This window comes from Coturnix japonica, chromosome 8 (assembly GCF_054131305.1).
Source record: "Coturnix japonica strain WE chromosome 8, WE-NBRP24, whole genome shotgun sequence".
NCBI lineage: Eukaryota > Metazoa > Chordata > Aves > Galliformes > Phasianidae > Coturnix > Coturnix japonica.
Genome location: NC_140670.1, coordinates 8921920 through 8938470, shown reverse-complemented (window position 1 = coordinate 8938470; position 16551 = coordinate 8921920). Strand labels below are relative to the sequence as shown.

The window sequence follows — 16551 nt, the reverse complement described above, 5'->3', positions numbered from 1 at the left end:
AGGAAGTAGGTAACTGTAGGCTTCTAAAGGATAATGAAATGTTGTCATTCTGCAGGAGGGGAGGGATCACAATTTTGTCTTCACATTTTTAAAACACACTTCTGTTTGTTTCCTAATAGAGTGGCAAGAGTGGCAGGACTATGCCAAACATTCTTGATGATATCATTGCTTCAGTGGTAGAAAACAAGATTCCACCCAATAGGGCACCAAAGATTAATGTAAAATCTGAAGTAAAAGATGAGCCAAAGGAAGACAGAAAATGTATTCAGGATGATGGCAACAAGTTGTACAGTGATATTCAGTATTCTTGGATCTGTGATAAACATGTTTTGTGGCTCAGAGACCATAAAAACAGCAACAACTGGAAACTCTTCAAAGAATGCTGGAAACAAGGGAGGGTAAGTATTGAGCAGTTGTGTATGTGAGGTGACCTCAGCATGAAGGCTGGTGGAGGAGTTACGTTACAGGGCAGTTTGCCTGTCTCTGTGTTTGAGAGTGTGGTGTTATCGTGTTTTATTACAGCAGGCAAAAGTTAGTCAGATATGGTGCCAGGTATGAACCTTGTGTAGTTCAATCTGAAATAAACTGCCAGTAATGAAGAAAGAAATGCTATTACAGAGCATTAAAAACCTTCAAAAATCTGTATGATTCCTTGGGTGTGGCTGCTGCTGGAAGTTTTGATGGCAGCTCAGTACAACCAGAGCCTTCAGCGCATCTTGCAGAAGCGGTTGTACTACAGTTTAATTGAAGGATATATTTTCTCCAGAAAGGATAAGTACTTTTTTTCTCCTTTTTTTCTCTACACAGCCTGTTCTTGTGTCCGGAATGCATAAGAAAATGAACTTCAGCCTGTGGAAAGCTGAGTCCATTAGTCTTGATTTTGGAAACCAGCAAGCTGATATCTTGAATTGCAAAGACAGTATTATTTCAAACACCAACGTCAAAGAGTTCTGGGACGGTTTTGAAGACGTTTCAAGTATGTTATTTTCCATACATAGATTCTAAACACAGTGAGCATTAGAAACAACAGTTAATAATCTGCCTTATTGATTTGGAGTCTTTGAAGGAATTTAGTTTATAAAGAAAGCTCCAGCTAATCTATTTAAGAGAGTACAAAGAAAACTTGTATTTTGTACCTTTGCTGAATTTGAGATACTCTATCACACAATTTCCTGGGTTGGGAAACAACATAACTGGGTCCTTACCTGGTGGAGTTTTTGTGTTTTTCTTGAATCTCTGACTTAATAACCTTATGTCTTAATAACCTTATGGTCTTATGCATGAAGTCTTGTATGGGCTGGTTAATGTTACAAGCACTTGTTTTCATTGAATAAAGTGAAACACATGCAGTGTACTCATAAAGTGAAACACGTGCAGTGCGCTCATTCTTGGTGATTTCTACATTGTTTGCAGAACGGCAGAAAGTAAAAAATGGAGAAACAGCACTACTGAAATTGAAAGATTGGCCTTCTGGTGAAGATTTCAAAGCTATGATGCCAGCAAGGTATTTCAGTTTAATATTTAGGTGTTCTAACATCAGTCTCTGTTGATTTTTATCTCTATATGTAAATGAAACAAATGGTTATTTTTTTTTCCCCTTTCTTCAGATATGAGGACTTACTGAAAAGTTTACCCTTGCCTGAATATTGTAGTCCAGAAGGGAAATTAAATCTGGCATCTCATCTGCCAGGATTTTTTGTCCGTCCAGATTTAGGACCCAGACTATGCAGTGCATATGGTGAGTGTGCCCTGGGAGTGCAGCAGTTAGCTCTTCCCTTGAAATTACAGATTGTTATATATTGTGGTATGTAGATGTTGTGCTTGATAAGAATCTGAGCGTGATTAGAGGATAGTTGCTGTTTTGAATGTCGAAGAAATCCTTTACTGACTTGCTTATTAACAGTACACGTACCTCAGAAACAGAGTTTCTGTTCTTCTGCCTTTCTTTTGATCTTCCCTCGTGCTGTTGCAGTCTCCTAAAGCATATAAATGGTTAATTAACACAGAGGTCTCATCTTCAGCAATTCCATATGAGGAAATATTTCATGAAGTATTAGCGTTTATAATTCCAGTCATAAAGAAATGGCAGAACTTTTCTCGTAATTGTTATCTGCATTGTATACTGTGCAAAGATCTGTTCAGAAAATATTGTTTCCCTCAGACCTTCACCAGCTGCTCTTTCTTTCACAAACAGACTTGTTCAGTTCTGTCCTACAAATCGTTTTAACAGCACCAGAAAATAGTTGTGATTTATGAGGACTGTGATATTGAAAATCCATATATCCTTTAAGATAGCAATCAAGGGGTGGAGCTGAAGAACTGAACTTTGATAGTGATATGTAACACATACATATATTTATCTCTTAGAACTGAAATGCACTTATTTTTCTTTTGAGGGGGTTTCTTAGGAAGTTGGTTTGTAGCCATACATTTAAATATATGTATGTACATATATATGTATGTATATTCTTTCCTTTGTATTGATCTTAATTTTATCTCAAATTTTTATCTTGTGACATAGGTGTGGCTGCTACTAAAGATCATGATATAGGAACTACAAATCTCCATATAGAAGTTTCAGATGTAGTGAACATCCTCGTTTATGTTGGCATAGCGAAAGGAAATGGAGTACTTTCCAAGTCAGGTAAAGGCAGCTCGTTGTAAGAGGTGTAAATAGATTGAATGATGAGTTGCTTTTTAAATTGACAGTGCTTTTTTAAAGTGCCTGAAGTACTTGCTTTAATGCGAGAGATTATTTGTCTCAGGGAAGATTGTCCACAAATTAATTTTATCTAAAATACATCGCCATTTATGAATTATGGAATTGTATTTGAAGGGCTTCAATCTTGTCTTATTGTTACTACTGTTACTACCCGTAAGTGCTGTGCCATTCCTGAGCTGGGGCTGTCAGGCCTAATGGAAGTGCAAAGTAAAGGGCATTCTCGGAAACTGCTACATCTAACATTTATGTCAGGGTGATGTATTTGCCAAATCCTCAGAAGTCTTGTTTCTTGACCAGCTGTGCTGCTGAATGGTATTGAAGAAACGGCCAATAACTGGAAAAAAAAACAAACGCCTTTTATCTTCTATTTTTCTGGTCCAAGCCACACTTGTTTACTTCAGGAAGGAGAATGTTTTAAGTAGGCAGATGCGTTATATCCAATTCAAGAGAGGTAAAAAAGAGTTTAAAGATTAAATGTAGCATTAAGGATAGTTACAGCACGTGTGGTCTGCTAACTTCCTAAGTACAAAAAGGAAGAGAAGGGTCATCTGGGTGCTTCTGTTGTATTTACCAAACTTTTGTCCGCGTGGTCTGACATGAGAAGTTGGAAAAGCTGTTTTGTCTCAGTTCTGCCACTCCTCAAAAAATGTGTGTCAAATCTTAGGAGTACTGAAGAAGTTTGAAGAAGAAGATTTGGATGACCTCTTAAGGAAGCGGTTAAAAGATTCAAGTGAATTGCCTGGTGCTTTATGGCATATTTATGCTGGCAAAGATGCTGACAAGATCCGAGAGTTTCTGCAGAAGGTGAGATTTACAGGAGAACGTGGAGATTATTTTTTAACTCTTCGCTAATATGCTGCTTTTTTTTTATGATTTACTTACTGGTGTTTTCATAGTAACCCTTTCCTGAAATAGTCGTGTTATGGTCCCAGTAAAAGCAAAGCAACCCCTGCAGCCCTGCAGCTTACCATTCTTCATATAAGGACTAGACTTCATCAGCTCAGACAAAGAACAACATTCCTCATCTCTTAGAGGAGAGGAAAGCAGTGGGAATAACATGCATGAAGGCAGAATTCTGCAACATGAGCTACTGTGCAGTCAGAGCCAACTTAGAACCTCTCAGATTCTGTCTTACAACGTAGGATGAATGTCTGCCACTGGGCTGCTGGCAGCAATCAGTGCCGTTACACAGAGATATCATGTTGGAGACAGTTTTCTGAGCCCTGCCTTCAGCATGTTTTGTGTTCTAGGAGGCAGTCCTGATGGGTGACCTAGAAATACCAAAATATCACTGAAGCAGTAACTGCTCACTGAAAAATCTACAAAAAAAACACACCTTCTCTCTTCCACTGTGGCAGTAGTTTGATGAGTTTTAGCTGCCTAAACTAAAGGGGTCTGTAAATGAGCTGGAGACCAGTGTCTTCGGCAAGCAGGGAACACATAAGAAATGTAGCAGGAAGATTCTCTTGGACTGTATGTCTGGGTTTCAGCTCTTTGACAAGCTGAACTGTGGGAGAAAATGAGCACTAGTGAACAAAAACACAGCTAATTCCAGGAAGGTATGAATTATACATCCAGTCTTTTCTGTTTCTTCAGAAATGTGGTGCTCATAAAGTAGATGATGGCCCTTCAGTTTGGAAAAGAGAGCTGGGGGTGGCTGTGGCGAACAAACTGGTGAATGCAATGGAATAGGTGGATAATGGATGTTATTTGGAGTTTCTCCTACCAGAGCAACTAAGGAACATAGCAAAACTCTGTAAGCAGGAGACTTAAAACAGAAGAGGCACTTCTAGTCATGATGGATGAATTGGATATGTCTTGTTTTTGTTTTTTTTTCTCTGTAGTCACTATGATTCATTAATTAGCAATTGATTAAAGGTGATGCTTGTTCCCCCATGATTAACTTAATAAGTAATGGTTGTTGCAGTACCACTGTGTCAGGAAGTATTTCTGTTTATTTTTGAGTGGTACTGTTGCTTTGTGGGTAACCTGCAAATGTTCAGCTTCTTCTAAAAGTAACCGAGATCTTTTCTGTGCTTACAGATAGCAAAAGAGCAAGGCTTAGAAGTTTTACCAGAGCACGATCCAATACGTGATCAGAGTTGGTATGTGAACAAGAAACTTCGCCAAAGACTTCTTGAGGAATATGGTGTGAAAACCTGTACGGTTATTCAGTTTCTCGGTGATGCTATTATTCTACCAGCAGGAGCTCTTCATCAGGTAAAAGACTCTTGTTTGAAGACACACAGAATTAAATAACATAAATATCATAAAATAATTCAGATTTGATTTTCTTAGTGGTGGCTGTTACGGCATAGGAACGCTCTATAGACTTTGCCAGCTTGTATAGGTAACTAGTGACTTGCAGAATCAAACTCCATGCTACTAACAAGGAATTTCAACACTTGATATATGAACTGCTTGATTGTTCTTTCAAAATGAAAAAACATTGAGATTATTCATAACCCCCTTTTCCTCCTGGCATTCCATTTGCAGGTTTTGTAAATAAACTGATGCTAGTTCTGACAACGTTAGGTTAACGTCCCTAACCTACCTTAGATTTACTCGGGCTAGGTAAACCCAAGGTTAACTTAGCCCTGGAGAGGCAGGGAAGGAACCCAAACAAAGGAATACATGGATGTCAGGTGTTTTCTTGTTTCTGGCTTCAGCCATAGGGGAATTACGGAGGAAGCTTGGGTGTAATTAGTAAGGTGGTTTTGCAGCAGAATTTGGGTGTTGGTTTTCCACTGTACAGTAAGTTCCTTTGTACACGGAAGGCACATCAGTCAGCAGCAGCTGACTGCAGTGGCTTTCCTTACCATCAGAAGCAGCAGTTTCACTTTGGCAGCAGCTAGGCTGATCCTGTTTGCAGTTCTGTAATAAGTATTACCAATAGAGCACCTCTCAAGATGGATTTGTGTAGCAAGCTTTGGTTCTCAACACATACATTTTGTTGCTTTGCTTTTTTATCACCAACGAATTTTTCATCAGATGATTCTCTTTGATTGTTCTTGCCCTGTGAATTTTGTCCTGTTAAAGCAGGAAGGGAAGCCTGCTTTCTTGCTGCCTTCCCATCTGTGAAGCACCACAGTTAGGTGGCTGACAATCAAGGAGTGAGGAGCATCCCCGTCCTGCAGTAGGGCTTGTAAACCATCTTTACTATTAAAGGTTTATCAGTGATCTGCTCTTGGGTTCAAGTGAGGTCAGGCCTTTCTGAAGGCAGTGCTGTTTGGTTTTTGATCTGCAGAGCAGCTTCCAGCCACCAGCTCTTTGGAGCATGGAAGGAGCAGTGGCTTACTATGCCAATGCAGTGGAGTTTTCTGTGTTTAAAAACTAAAAAAAAATGTCATAGCAGTGACAAAAGTCAAGCCCCCAGTCCTGTTGACCTTGGAAAGTAAAAAGTCCCTTTTCTAAACTAGTTTTCCTCTGTCATTTTTCTCTTTGGGTGGGTTTCACATGGCGGTGTGTTAACCCTGGGTGATCTGTGTGGATTTGTTTGTGCCAAAGAAGGGGAGAGAACCCACATTATCAGATGTTGGGTTGCAGATGCCTTTCCCCATGCCATGCTCCAGGGGCTGGTGCTTTTAAGCCCTTACAGAAGGGTGAAGGAATGTCTGGCTTGTTGGTATTCTTAGCTTTGTTAGGCTGTAGCAATTTGTATTCTCAGAGTCAGCAGGATTTGTATTGTCTTCTCCATTAACCTTACTCTGATCTCTTGAAACAAGGGAGATCATTCCAGATACAAGACTGAAAAGGGAACCCACAGAGAATCATAAGCATACAGAGAAAATCGTTTTATAAAGCACGAAGCCTTTATATAAGGCACACAATATAAAACATGAAGTTGTAAGACTGTTCCAGGCTTCACTGCAGACTGTAGGTTTCAGAGCCAAAAATAAGACCACTGTTATCTTTATCTCCTTGGCTTCAAACTCCAGATTGCTTTTGAAGTGGTAATGCTCTAGCTTCTGGCACCAAGGAGTTAATAACATGGTGTTTTTAAAACCTTAGTGGGTGAAGCTGAGAACCTTTTCATCTTCAGTAAGTTCCTGCGAATCTGCCACGTAGGAGGAAATGAAAGCATCGTGTTCTTTCATGTACGTATATGGTGCTCTATATAAAGATGTATAAATACTGACCTTAGGGATCAGTACCAACACTTCACACATACAAAATGCATTTAAACACATAAAAATAAGTCTGAACAAGAATATGTACCAGGTTAAGTTTACATGTTAAGCATTTCAGGTTTACATGTTAAGTGTTTTAGATTTACATGCACATAATGAATCGTTAGTAGCTAAAAGCGGGTAACAGTTGATAGTAAATTTGGTGGTAAATTAACATTTTTATTTTTATTTGCTCATCTGTAATGTTGTGGAACAGAGGAAATGAGGCCAGGACGTGGAGGGAGAGAGAGCCCATTTGCCTGTGATCACTGTGCGTGTAGTCAGATACTTTCATCCTGGAACCAGTTGGGTTTGTTGTCTCATGTTTCTGACTGCTGCCCTGGAATTTTTGTGCTCAAACATGGCAGAGGTTGCTTAGATTGGTTTTTTGTTGTTGTTGTTGTTGTATGTGTAGTTTTTCTTTCCAGCTTCTGTGGATTTGCATCTGGTTTAATTTGTTGTTGGTATTCTATGGTAGCAAAAACTGTTCCTTTTGCTTTCTTTAACAAGAGACCAAAAAGCAATAGCGTTGGACTAATCTCTGTACAGATATGTCCTTGAATATACCTTGAGTCTTGCTTGGTAGGTTTGTATCTCCTTCTTAGCTGTACCAATAGGGGATCTCTTTCTTTCTTTCTCCAGCACTTGTGACAGCCTTCAGCTCTCAGTCAGGCATTCCTAGCTGAAACAATGGCTTTGTAGTTGTTCTTTATAAAGGCGCACCCTTTCTGTGACTCCGTACTGAGTCATCCTTTGTCACAGTCCTCCTCAGGGATGCCCTCCCTGGTCTTAGTTTGGTGATACCCAAATTCACATAATACTGTAGTGATACACTGAAAGATAGCACTGCTTGACTCAGTGATGGAAATGTGTTGTTTAGACTAAATGCAAAAATTGCTCATAGTAGAACAGGTTATTATAATGTTGTGTTTTTTATAGCTGCATTATCTTGATTTAACAGCAGGATTATACATTGTAGAATAACCTGCTGAAGGTAGTGCGACATCCTGGAGATGTTCCGATAAGTGGAGATGACAGGGCCTGGGGCAGAGCATGAGCTGGGGGCTCTGCATGAGGACAGGATGGGGCCAGCTGAGAGCAGGGCAGCCCTGGCCCTGTCCTCCTGCCCTGCTGGTGCTCTGCAGTAGCCAAGGGGACGCTGCTGCTTCCCGTGGGCAGGAGGTGAAGCTGTTCTGTGAGCTCGGCAGGAACTGGCACAGCCGTGGGAGTGTTGTCATCCTCACCCTGTGGACCTCAGGGGAGTCGTTGCTAAACATACTTGTGTGTGTCATTCTCAGTCGGTATTCTAAGTGCATACAAGTAGAACTGCCTGTAGGCTGTCGGCGGGCCATTCCTGTGTTTGCAGGCAGGCAAGGTAAAATCTGCCTTCCCCCAAAATAAGACAGGCACTGCCTGGGAAGAAGGCGTAAGGCACAGCAACATGAGTGATGTGACGGCAGCAAATACTGTCAGTTCTGTGATGGAGGGAGACGGAATTGGTAACATCTTGCCTCAGTGGGGAGAAAGCGAAAGAGCTGGGTGGGATTTGCATGTGGCAAAAAGCAAAACAAGGGCGGGTATGGACTTGAAATGGGTGAGAAGCCTGCAAGGGATGGGGGCTGGAGCCAGCCGCCCACTGTGCAGTGCAGTTTCTCCTGCAGCTCTAGCAACTTCCCCGAGCACCAGTGGGTGCCCCTGGTGGCACCTCCGCAGCTCTTTCCTCGCTTGTGGCTTCTGCAAGTGGGAAGATGAGGCCGTGTGGCATCCACAGAAGGGAACAGTTCTGCTGTGCCTGTTATGAGGCTGCAGACACCTCACGTCACACTGGTGCTGAGCTACATTACTCTTGGTTACTCTTCAGGATTTTACCTTCAAGCTGCTTTACAAAGCAGGGGGTATTTTGGAAGAAGAAAATAATCTCAAAATGAAGTGCCATGTCCTCAGCTGTGCTGGTCCCAAAGGTTTGTCGGATGTCAGGCATCACAACAGAAACTTGGGACTGTATGTCAGAAACACCTTGATGCTGCTAGACATGGGCTTAAAATCCCCAAAGCTCAGTATGGAGCAGGGCTGGGACTGTGTGCTGCAGTAGCAGAGGCAGCCCACCCAGAGCTTTTAAAGTTTCTCCTTTGAAATATACTGACTTTCACTTCCTTCCCAGCAAGCACAGTGAGTTCTGCCTGACAGTTTGTGTGCAGCCCCTCACTGTGTGTGGATACTTGAGATGCTGGGCCAAGGCTCAGCATGCTGCTCTGGATGTGGCCACGCAGTGATGCTGGCAGCAGCAAAGGGGGGAATGGCACAGGGTGGTATGTAGATGCCAGAGCCAGGTGGGAAGAAGCACCAGAGCAGAGGCAAATGTGTATCATCCCAGGGTGTACCTTTCACCAGAAGCCATCTTGTCTAAGTAAATTGCTATCTACATAAACAGCATGAAGGTGCTCTTTAATCTGAGAAGCACGTGGTCATAGCATAGAATGACCCCAAAATGCTAACAGTAGCCATCCTGTTTTTATTTTGGATAGGTGCAAAACTTTCACAGCTGCGTTCAAGTAACCGAAGACTTTGTGTCTCCAGAACATCTTGTACAGTCGTTTCACCTAACACAGGAGCTGAGGCTGTCAAAGGAAGAAATCAATTACGATGATAAACTGCAGGTAGGAAATGACTCCTGCTCTGGGAGGTGAAGGCAGGGCGTGCTGGGGCTCATTGAGGTGGGGCACAGCCGTGGAGATCCCTCCTCGCTGCTGTTCACACAGAATAACAATGAGCAGCAGCAGCAGCGCCAGGGGGTGTAAATGACTCTGCCTGGAGTTGCTGCTTTTATTTATGTATTTCACATTATGTTTGAGAATGTGGAGAAAGGTGTTTCCTTTTCCTCTGACTGCGTTCTTCAGCCTGCCTGTTTTTCTTTAGAAATCCACCCAGCTTAGTCCTAGCTGCAGGTACCTGTTGGATGCGCTGAGGAGCGGGCCTTACTAAACTGTCTGATGTTCTTGCAGGTTAAAAATATCTTGTATCATGCAGTTAAAGAGATGGTGAGAGCTTTGAAGATTCATGAAAGCGAAATGGAAGATATGGAAGAAAACTGAGCTCTCGCTGGTTTTTTTGTGTTAACGGCAAAAAAAAAAAGGAGGTTATTTTTTCTAATAGCCGGACGGTATGGTATGGTATGCACACTAATTACAGCTTCACAAACCATCAGTGCCAAGAAAACATAGTCATCGTGTTGTTAATGACACTGCAACGGTAGAGCTTCATATCACAGCCACTGTGACTCTGTGTTAGACTTGCAAACAACAAAGCAGCGTTCTGCTGTCCTGTATTATAATGTACATGAAGTTTGTTAAATGTTAAAGATTTAAGATGATGTATTTATTTTTGGAAGAAAAAAAAAACAAAAACAAAACCAAACCCACAAAATTCTATGCTATATTGTTGATCAAATGTAAATGTGACTTGTACAGTTTGCTAAAATAATTCCGATATTTTTCACTACATTGAGACAGTTACTGTGAGAGTAGGACACAAACACCAGCTATTGCCTGCATTTGGGATCTTGCTGAGTCCGCACAGCAGTCATGTCATAATCTGAAAATTACTGCCAAATAATTGTAAACTTTGTAAAATATAAAGTATATAAAGTAGATATTAAATACAGACACTTCAGTATTTTATTGAAGCTATTCAGTGTACAATTAAACGTTTTCAAAAGGTGTAATTTATTTAAAAATTGTCTCATTTTGGTAAAATTTATGTGAACTTTTAAAGCTAAATATTAAACTTAATATGCTATGTAAATATATACATATATACATTCAATGATGTATTTTTTTAAACATTGGCTTGCTTTAATTTGTTAAAAGTGCAAGTGTTACACATGCTTTGTACATTGAAGTTGAAAGGGGTTTTACATTTTCCATTAAAAGGACTTTATCAGACGTCTCGTGTTCACTTTCTGTTGGTGGCATCGCTGTGACAGCCCGAGTCGTTCACTCCCAGTAACTGCCGGTGTGTCCACCATGGCGTCTTTGGCTCTAACACAGAACAGAGGCAGAACCGTGCAGCCACTGGGCGCCCTTCTGCCCTCTCTGGGTTAGAAACAAAACTGCCAAGGGAGCGCTGCAGCACGGCCCCAGGGCTGAGCCACAAAGAGCCTCTCGGAATAAAGCAACTCAGACGTTGCTTAGTTGCTTACGTTCTGTCCTCAGTAATCCTGCACGTATTTGGGGTGAAGGGGAAAAGGAATTTATAGAGGAAATTGTTTATAATAATAGCATCTTGGCTTTTTGCAGTCTAAGTAACAGAGCAAACCAGTTTGTTGTGTGATGGTTTTTTTTAGTGTGTTTTTAATTAATGATGAATTTTGTTAGACATGCACAATTTTGGTTCTTCATGTTGGTCTGAAAAGTTGGAATTGTGCATTCACTTGTATCATGATTTGAACTTGCTGATCGTTGAGGTTCCTATGTGAAATGCTGGAGGCAGCTGTGTGCCACAGCAGGGCAGTGTCCTGCTCCCAGTGCCAAGGAGTCTGACAGGACTGGGGCATTCAAAAAGAGGCATATGAATTACCTGAAGATAACTGAGATACAATATGTGGGGGTCCAGAAGTAAAGTTCCTTATTGAACTGGTTTGATCTTGTTTGAAGTTGTTAAGAGATACATTGAGGATAACATGAGTAGTCGCAGCTGATTCCCTGGTTCGCACCCAGTGAAATGCAGCACCGTACCTCGTGCTGTGTGTAGCACAGAACCAGACTGTTAGCTGCACTTCAGAGTTCAGAATGTGCAAATGAGTAAATTTTTGTTTTCTTTCCTTGTGTTTTGGTGCAGCACTTTAAACATCTGTGAGATGTGTGAAGACCACTGAAATAAGCATTGCTGCTGCAGAGCACCAGGTCGCATTCCCTCCCCCTCACTTATTTTCCCCACACAAAGAGCAGTTGTTTGGGCACGGCCTGTGGGTTGTCACCACAGCTACCCTTTGTGCTGAGGTTGAATGGAATTGCTCATTTCTCTGGTTCCTGGCAGAAGGTGTCACATCGCTGTCTGTCTGGTAAAGCCTCTGGGCTCCCTGCTCTGCTTTGAGCCGTGCCAGGTATTTCCCTGTCCCAGAGAGCTGTGCAGGGAGCACCCAGGCACTTCTGGATGTCTGAGTGCTGGCCCTGAGGGAACTGGAGGCTGCCCTCACCCTGCACAGCTCTGACAGGTGGAGATACCAGTCCTCACCTCTGCTCATGCCCAGTGAATCACTGAGCTCATTCTAAGTGTGACTGCTCAAGTTCTTTGTGACCACCTATTCCTCTTCCACTTCAGCTGATGAATCTGTAAGTATGTGAGAGCTGTTTATCCATGAGAACACATTGAAACTTGTGAGAATCAGCGAGAGTCCTCAGAGAAAGCAGGGAGATGGACAGGTTTGAAGACCAAAATCTCACTGTGGAGAGACAGAACGGATGGGATGAAGCTTCAGTGCTGAGTGAGATGCTGCACAGCCCCACCAGGGTAAGTAGGTCTTTGCTGCTTTCGTAGCAAAGATAAATTGATAAATCACAAAAGGTTCCAACTGCATAAATAAGACCTCTCTGTAGAACCACCATAGTTTATCCATTTGATTTGCTTAGGAGAGTTTGTGTGAAGTAAATTGATACAATGTTTACGCTAGAAGTACCCAGAGTTGTGGTTAATGGGTATATCTGATAGATCTGCACTGTGTAAAAACCTGATGTGTTTTGCACATCACTTGTGGTGTCCTCATAAACTGCTTGCAACAATGACAGTGTTTCTCCGTAACTAACAGCAGGGGAAGATGCCAGAAGCACTGAACAAGGGAAACAGGGCACAAACTGGGCACAACAGGGAGTGCTGTAAAGAGCTTCATACCATCAGCATAAAAAGACTGCAGGTCATGTACTGTGTGCTGTGTTAGCAGACCACAGAAAGTGTTAAAGGTTACGGCTGCTCCCAGTGTGAGAGGTACAAGAGGCCAAAATTCTGTTCTTTTAAATCGATGTACCAAATTCAGCTTTTCCGTGTCTTAAGATTTCTGGCTCCTTCACAATGAAGTTGAGCTCCTGGCTGCTATACAGGAAATGAGCGCAGGAAGCAGGGTTAGTGTTAGGCTTATGGCCAGAGCCAAGCGGGACTTTCAGAGCTGGTGTCAGGGCCTGGGGGTTGTTTTCCTATCAGTTTTTTTTTTCCTCTTGGCCATTTTTGTGTTCTATAAGACAGACAGTACTGGGCGTGTTCTCTCTTTTCTAAACTCTTTCTAGATTTCCTGGTCTCAACTATTTTAATACAGCTGAAGTATTCAGTGATAGCAGCCGCAGCTGTTTGAGTGCAGAAATGCTGCTGGAACAAGAAGTACTACTGTCTTTTACCACCTTCCCATTCAGATCAAGCTCCGTCTTGATCTACTTTACCCTCCATGACACTTTCTCTCATTTTTTGTCCTGTGAAATTCACATCTCAAACTCATTGGAACTGCATATCCTCCTCTCCACATCCACACTCCTTACCTCACCCACCCAGCTCCTCACTGCCATCCGCTGTGCAGATGCACATTAAAAGAGCATGGAACATTCTTCCTGTTGTAACTGCAGAGGTAATGGACAAGAAGTAAATGATCAGCGCAGAACAAAGCGGGCTGCCGTGAGCTGAGCTGTTTCAGCATGGGCGGATGTCTGCATACATTTCAGCTCCATCAGAAGTTATGGGGTTGCTGGAATTGCCAGCAGTGAAGCTGTTCCCTGTTACACGTCAGGCAGTACCGGGCTGTGACAATCTGATGTTAAAATCTGTTTACTCTACTCTTGCAGCTTGACGGAAATTGCTCAGATCTGTGTGAGCCAAAGCTCCATCTGATCAGCACTACGTTCTCATGCTCTCTGACCTTCTCAGTAGGTGGTAATTCTGCTCATACTCTCTCCCGTGACATCGTGTGAAGCCGTCTCTTACTCTCACAACTGACAGCGCTCATAACTGGGAATTTCCCCTCCTTCCTCGTTCCATAGCCACCGTGTCCCATTCTGCCACTTTCCTGTGCAGGATGTTTGTGTTCTCCCCCACAATCCCCCCCACACACACTGAGTTGTAGTGTGAGTCGCTTTGCAATGCCTTTCCCTCCTAAAGCCCCAGCCCTGCCTCTAAGTACATCAGCTCTCCACCGTGCTCCTGCATCCCACCCTTTGACTTGCTCTTTTTTCACAGCAGTGCAGGTCTCCTTTGGTTCCCCTTTGTGGTGTTTTTGTTCCCATGATGCGTGTGCCCCATGGGGCCACAGGGGCTGGTGTGATGCGGTATCCACAGCCACATCCCTTCTTTCCATCTCAGCAGGGCAACCAAGGAAACTCTGACTGAGGGGCAAATGATCCGTAGCATCAGACGTACACAAACTAACCTCTGTGCTTTTTCATTTGTCTTTGTAGGTTTTGAAAAGGAAGTTACAACCTATATATAGCTGGTAGGAAAATGTTGCCTCAGAGCAATGTTTTACCTGATGCATTACAGCTGCACTTTAAACACAGACCTCTCTAAAACAAAGTGGTAGACAGAAAATTTCTGTTGTTGCACATCAAAGCAAACATTCCCCAGTACCTTTCAGCCGTACCACATGTTGTATTCTCTGTTGCTCTCTCCAGTCCTGGGCCATGTGGTTTATCATAGCTCTGTGCTTCCCACTGGTATTACAGTGTAGGGTTAAGAGCTCCAAGGCAGGAAATCCTGTATTTGTACAGCTCTGAGGATTTCACATTGTTTGATCTCAATATTGCCTTAACTCACACAGCAAATGGTCCAGGGCCTGGGCAAGGTTAGGTTCCCTTGGACTGCAAAACAAAGATTGGAGGGAAAGGAGGTGGGGGAAGACAGCCATAGTGCTGGGGATTTAGGAAGCAATGCACCTTTGTATGGTTAAGCTCCATGTGTCACATTCAGGCAAAAAGGTCTTGCAAATGCTGCCTGGACTTCACGTGATTTGGGGCACCACACTGCTGCTGATGCCTTTTGGACAGCTGGACTGATTTACTTTGTTTTCTATTGTATGTTTAGTTATAATAAGCAAGGGATTTTCTTAGCTATTTTCTGGCCTGCTTTCATTTCATATTTTTAAAGAACTACCCTTCAATATGTTCTCTTAAAGCAGCTGCATCTGAGAGATGCTGTATGTGCACGGCTGAGCGCAGGGTCAGGTCTGTCACAGCAGCATCTGGTGCTGGGAGCTGGTCAGCAGGAGCTGTGGATGGCCAAAGGGGATTAGGACCAAAGATGTGCTGATGACAGAAGTGCTCTCAGAGGAAGAGTTCACCACATCCAACTTTCCTTTTATGTAAGACCAAAATGTAAAGCTCATGCTGCTGTATTTTGGGTTTAGCTGTCATTTTAAGTATCGCTTATATCTGCGGTCTGCAGAGTTCATTCCCAGGAGGTTCCACGTTGCCTCCCAGCTGCTGTTCCTTGGTTTCCTCTTTGTGGGGTACAGTCACGGACCGGGTAATTGCAGGTTCTGCAGTGCGTATGTTGGCTGCCTTCAGCAGGGATTACACTTCTGTGCTCCAAAGCAGAGCGGTTTCTGTGGTCCATGAAGGCTATGAATAGCAGTCAGTGTCTGGACGCACGCTCAAAATTGGTTCTTGGTGAGACGCTTTGACATAATGGACCACAGGGTTTTGTTACATCCCATAAAGCAATACCGATCCAATGTAAGGCCCATGGGAACCTTCCCAGTGGCCGCGCACGGCTTTGGTTACTCGTTCTGTGACCATTTGTAACTTCACACTGTGTTGCTGCTGCCGTAGTTCACGCAGTTTGTGTCCCGTACCGTGTGTGGATGCTGTGCTCGTTACCCTGCACGAGCCGGGGCAGCAGCCACAGCCCGAGCCCTGGGCGGCCGCTCAGGATGGAGCCGCGCGGCAGCGGGCGCCCAGCAGAGGGCAACGGAACGACGCGACCGCAACAGGAACGGGAGGGACGGGGGGGCAGAACGGCCCTGGGGGGCGGGACGGGCAGGTTGAACCGCTGCTGCGGGGAGAGGAACAGCCCGAGAGCTTCTGGTCGGTACACGAGCAAACTGCAAAGCAATGGCTGTTTAAAGCAGTTCTCCATGGTCGGGGTGCGAGCTGGCTGCCGGCAGGGCTGGAGGACAGTTTCCTTTCAGCTATCGCCATGCAGCTATCAGACTCTATCAGACTCGCTCTCTGGTAGCATTCCTTATGCAACATCTGTTGTTATTTAAATGGATCACGTGGCTCTTCAGCTCCGAGTACAGCCTGAACGGTCCCTTACTTAGCAAAACCACAATATTTGGGCTCATTCCGCTCACTCGGCTTTCTGCCTGGAACATACGGCACTTTTATAGGGAGAAGTCGGCTGTGAGATGTTGTCACAAACGTCCCATGCTGTCAGAAGGGAAGGCCCCATCTGCTCCCACCCCGGCTCTTTGCAGGGAAGGCAGGGAGGAGGCCTGGGCTGTCCTTCCAGCAGGGAGCACACGAGGAGCACATGAGCTGGGTGCCAGGCCACGCTCCGACCTCAGTGCTACCATCTGCTCCATGTGTAGGACGGGCCATGCGCTGTACAAGCAGCGGTTTTCCCCATGGGCCATGTCATGCTGTAATGCTGGCTGTGCTCACTGCAGTCTGGAAGCGCCTGTCCTGTTAC

At 43.7% G+C, this 16551-nt stretch overlaps 1 protein-coding gene across 15 annotated transcripts in view; it reads left to right on the top strand.

The window, feature by feature from the left end:
• The window catches only part of JMJD1C (jumonji domain containing 1C), a 163088-nt gene extending 152256 nt beyond the window's left edge, over nt 1-10832 (top strand). For 14 of the 15 annotated variants that reach the window (XM_085554005.1, XM_085554011.1, XM_015866212.3 and 11 more), the window contains 9 exons: nt 120-398; nt 808-976; nt 1414-1504; nt 1608-1738; nt 2522-2644; nt 3387-3526; nt 4766-4942; nt 9417-9548; nt 9894-10832. In XM_085554005.1, the coding sequence (XP_085410131.1) occupies nt 120-398; nt 808-976; nt 1414-1504; nt 1608-1738; nt 2522-2644; nt 3387-3526; nt 4766-4942; nt 9417-9548; nt 9894-9983 (1332 nt within the window). In that variant the 3' untranslated portion in view covers nt 9984-10832. The remainder of the gene's footprint in view (nt 1-119; nt 399-807; nt 977-1413; nt 1505-1607; nt 1739-2521; nt 2645-3386; nt 3527-4765; nt 4943-9416; nt 9549-9893) is intronic. The other variant, XM_085554003.1, reaches the window with a different exon arrangement.
• The last annotated feature ends 5719 nt before the right edge of the window (nt 10833-16551 follow it).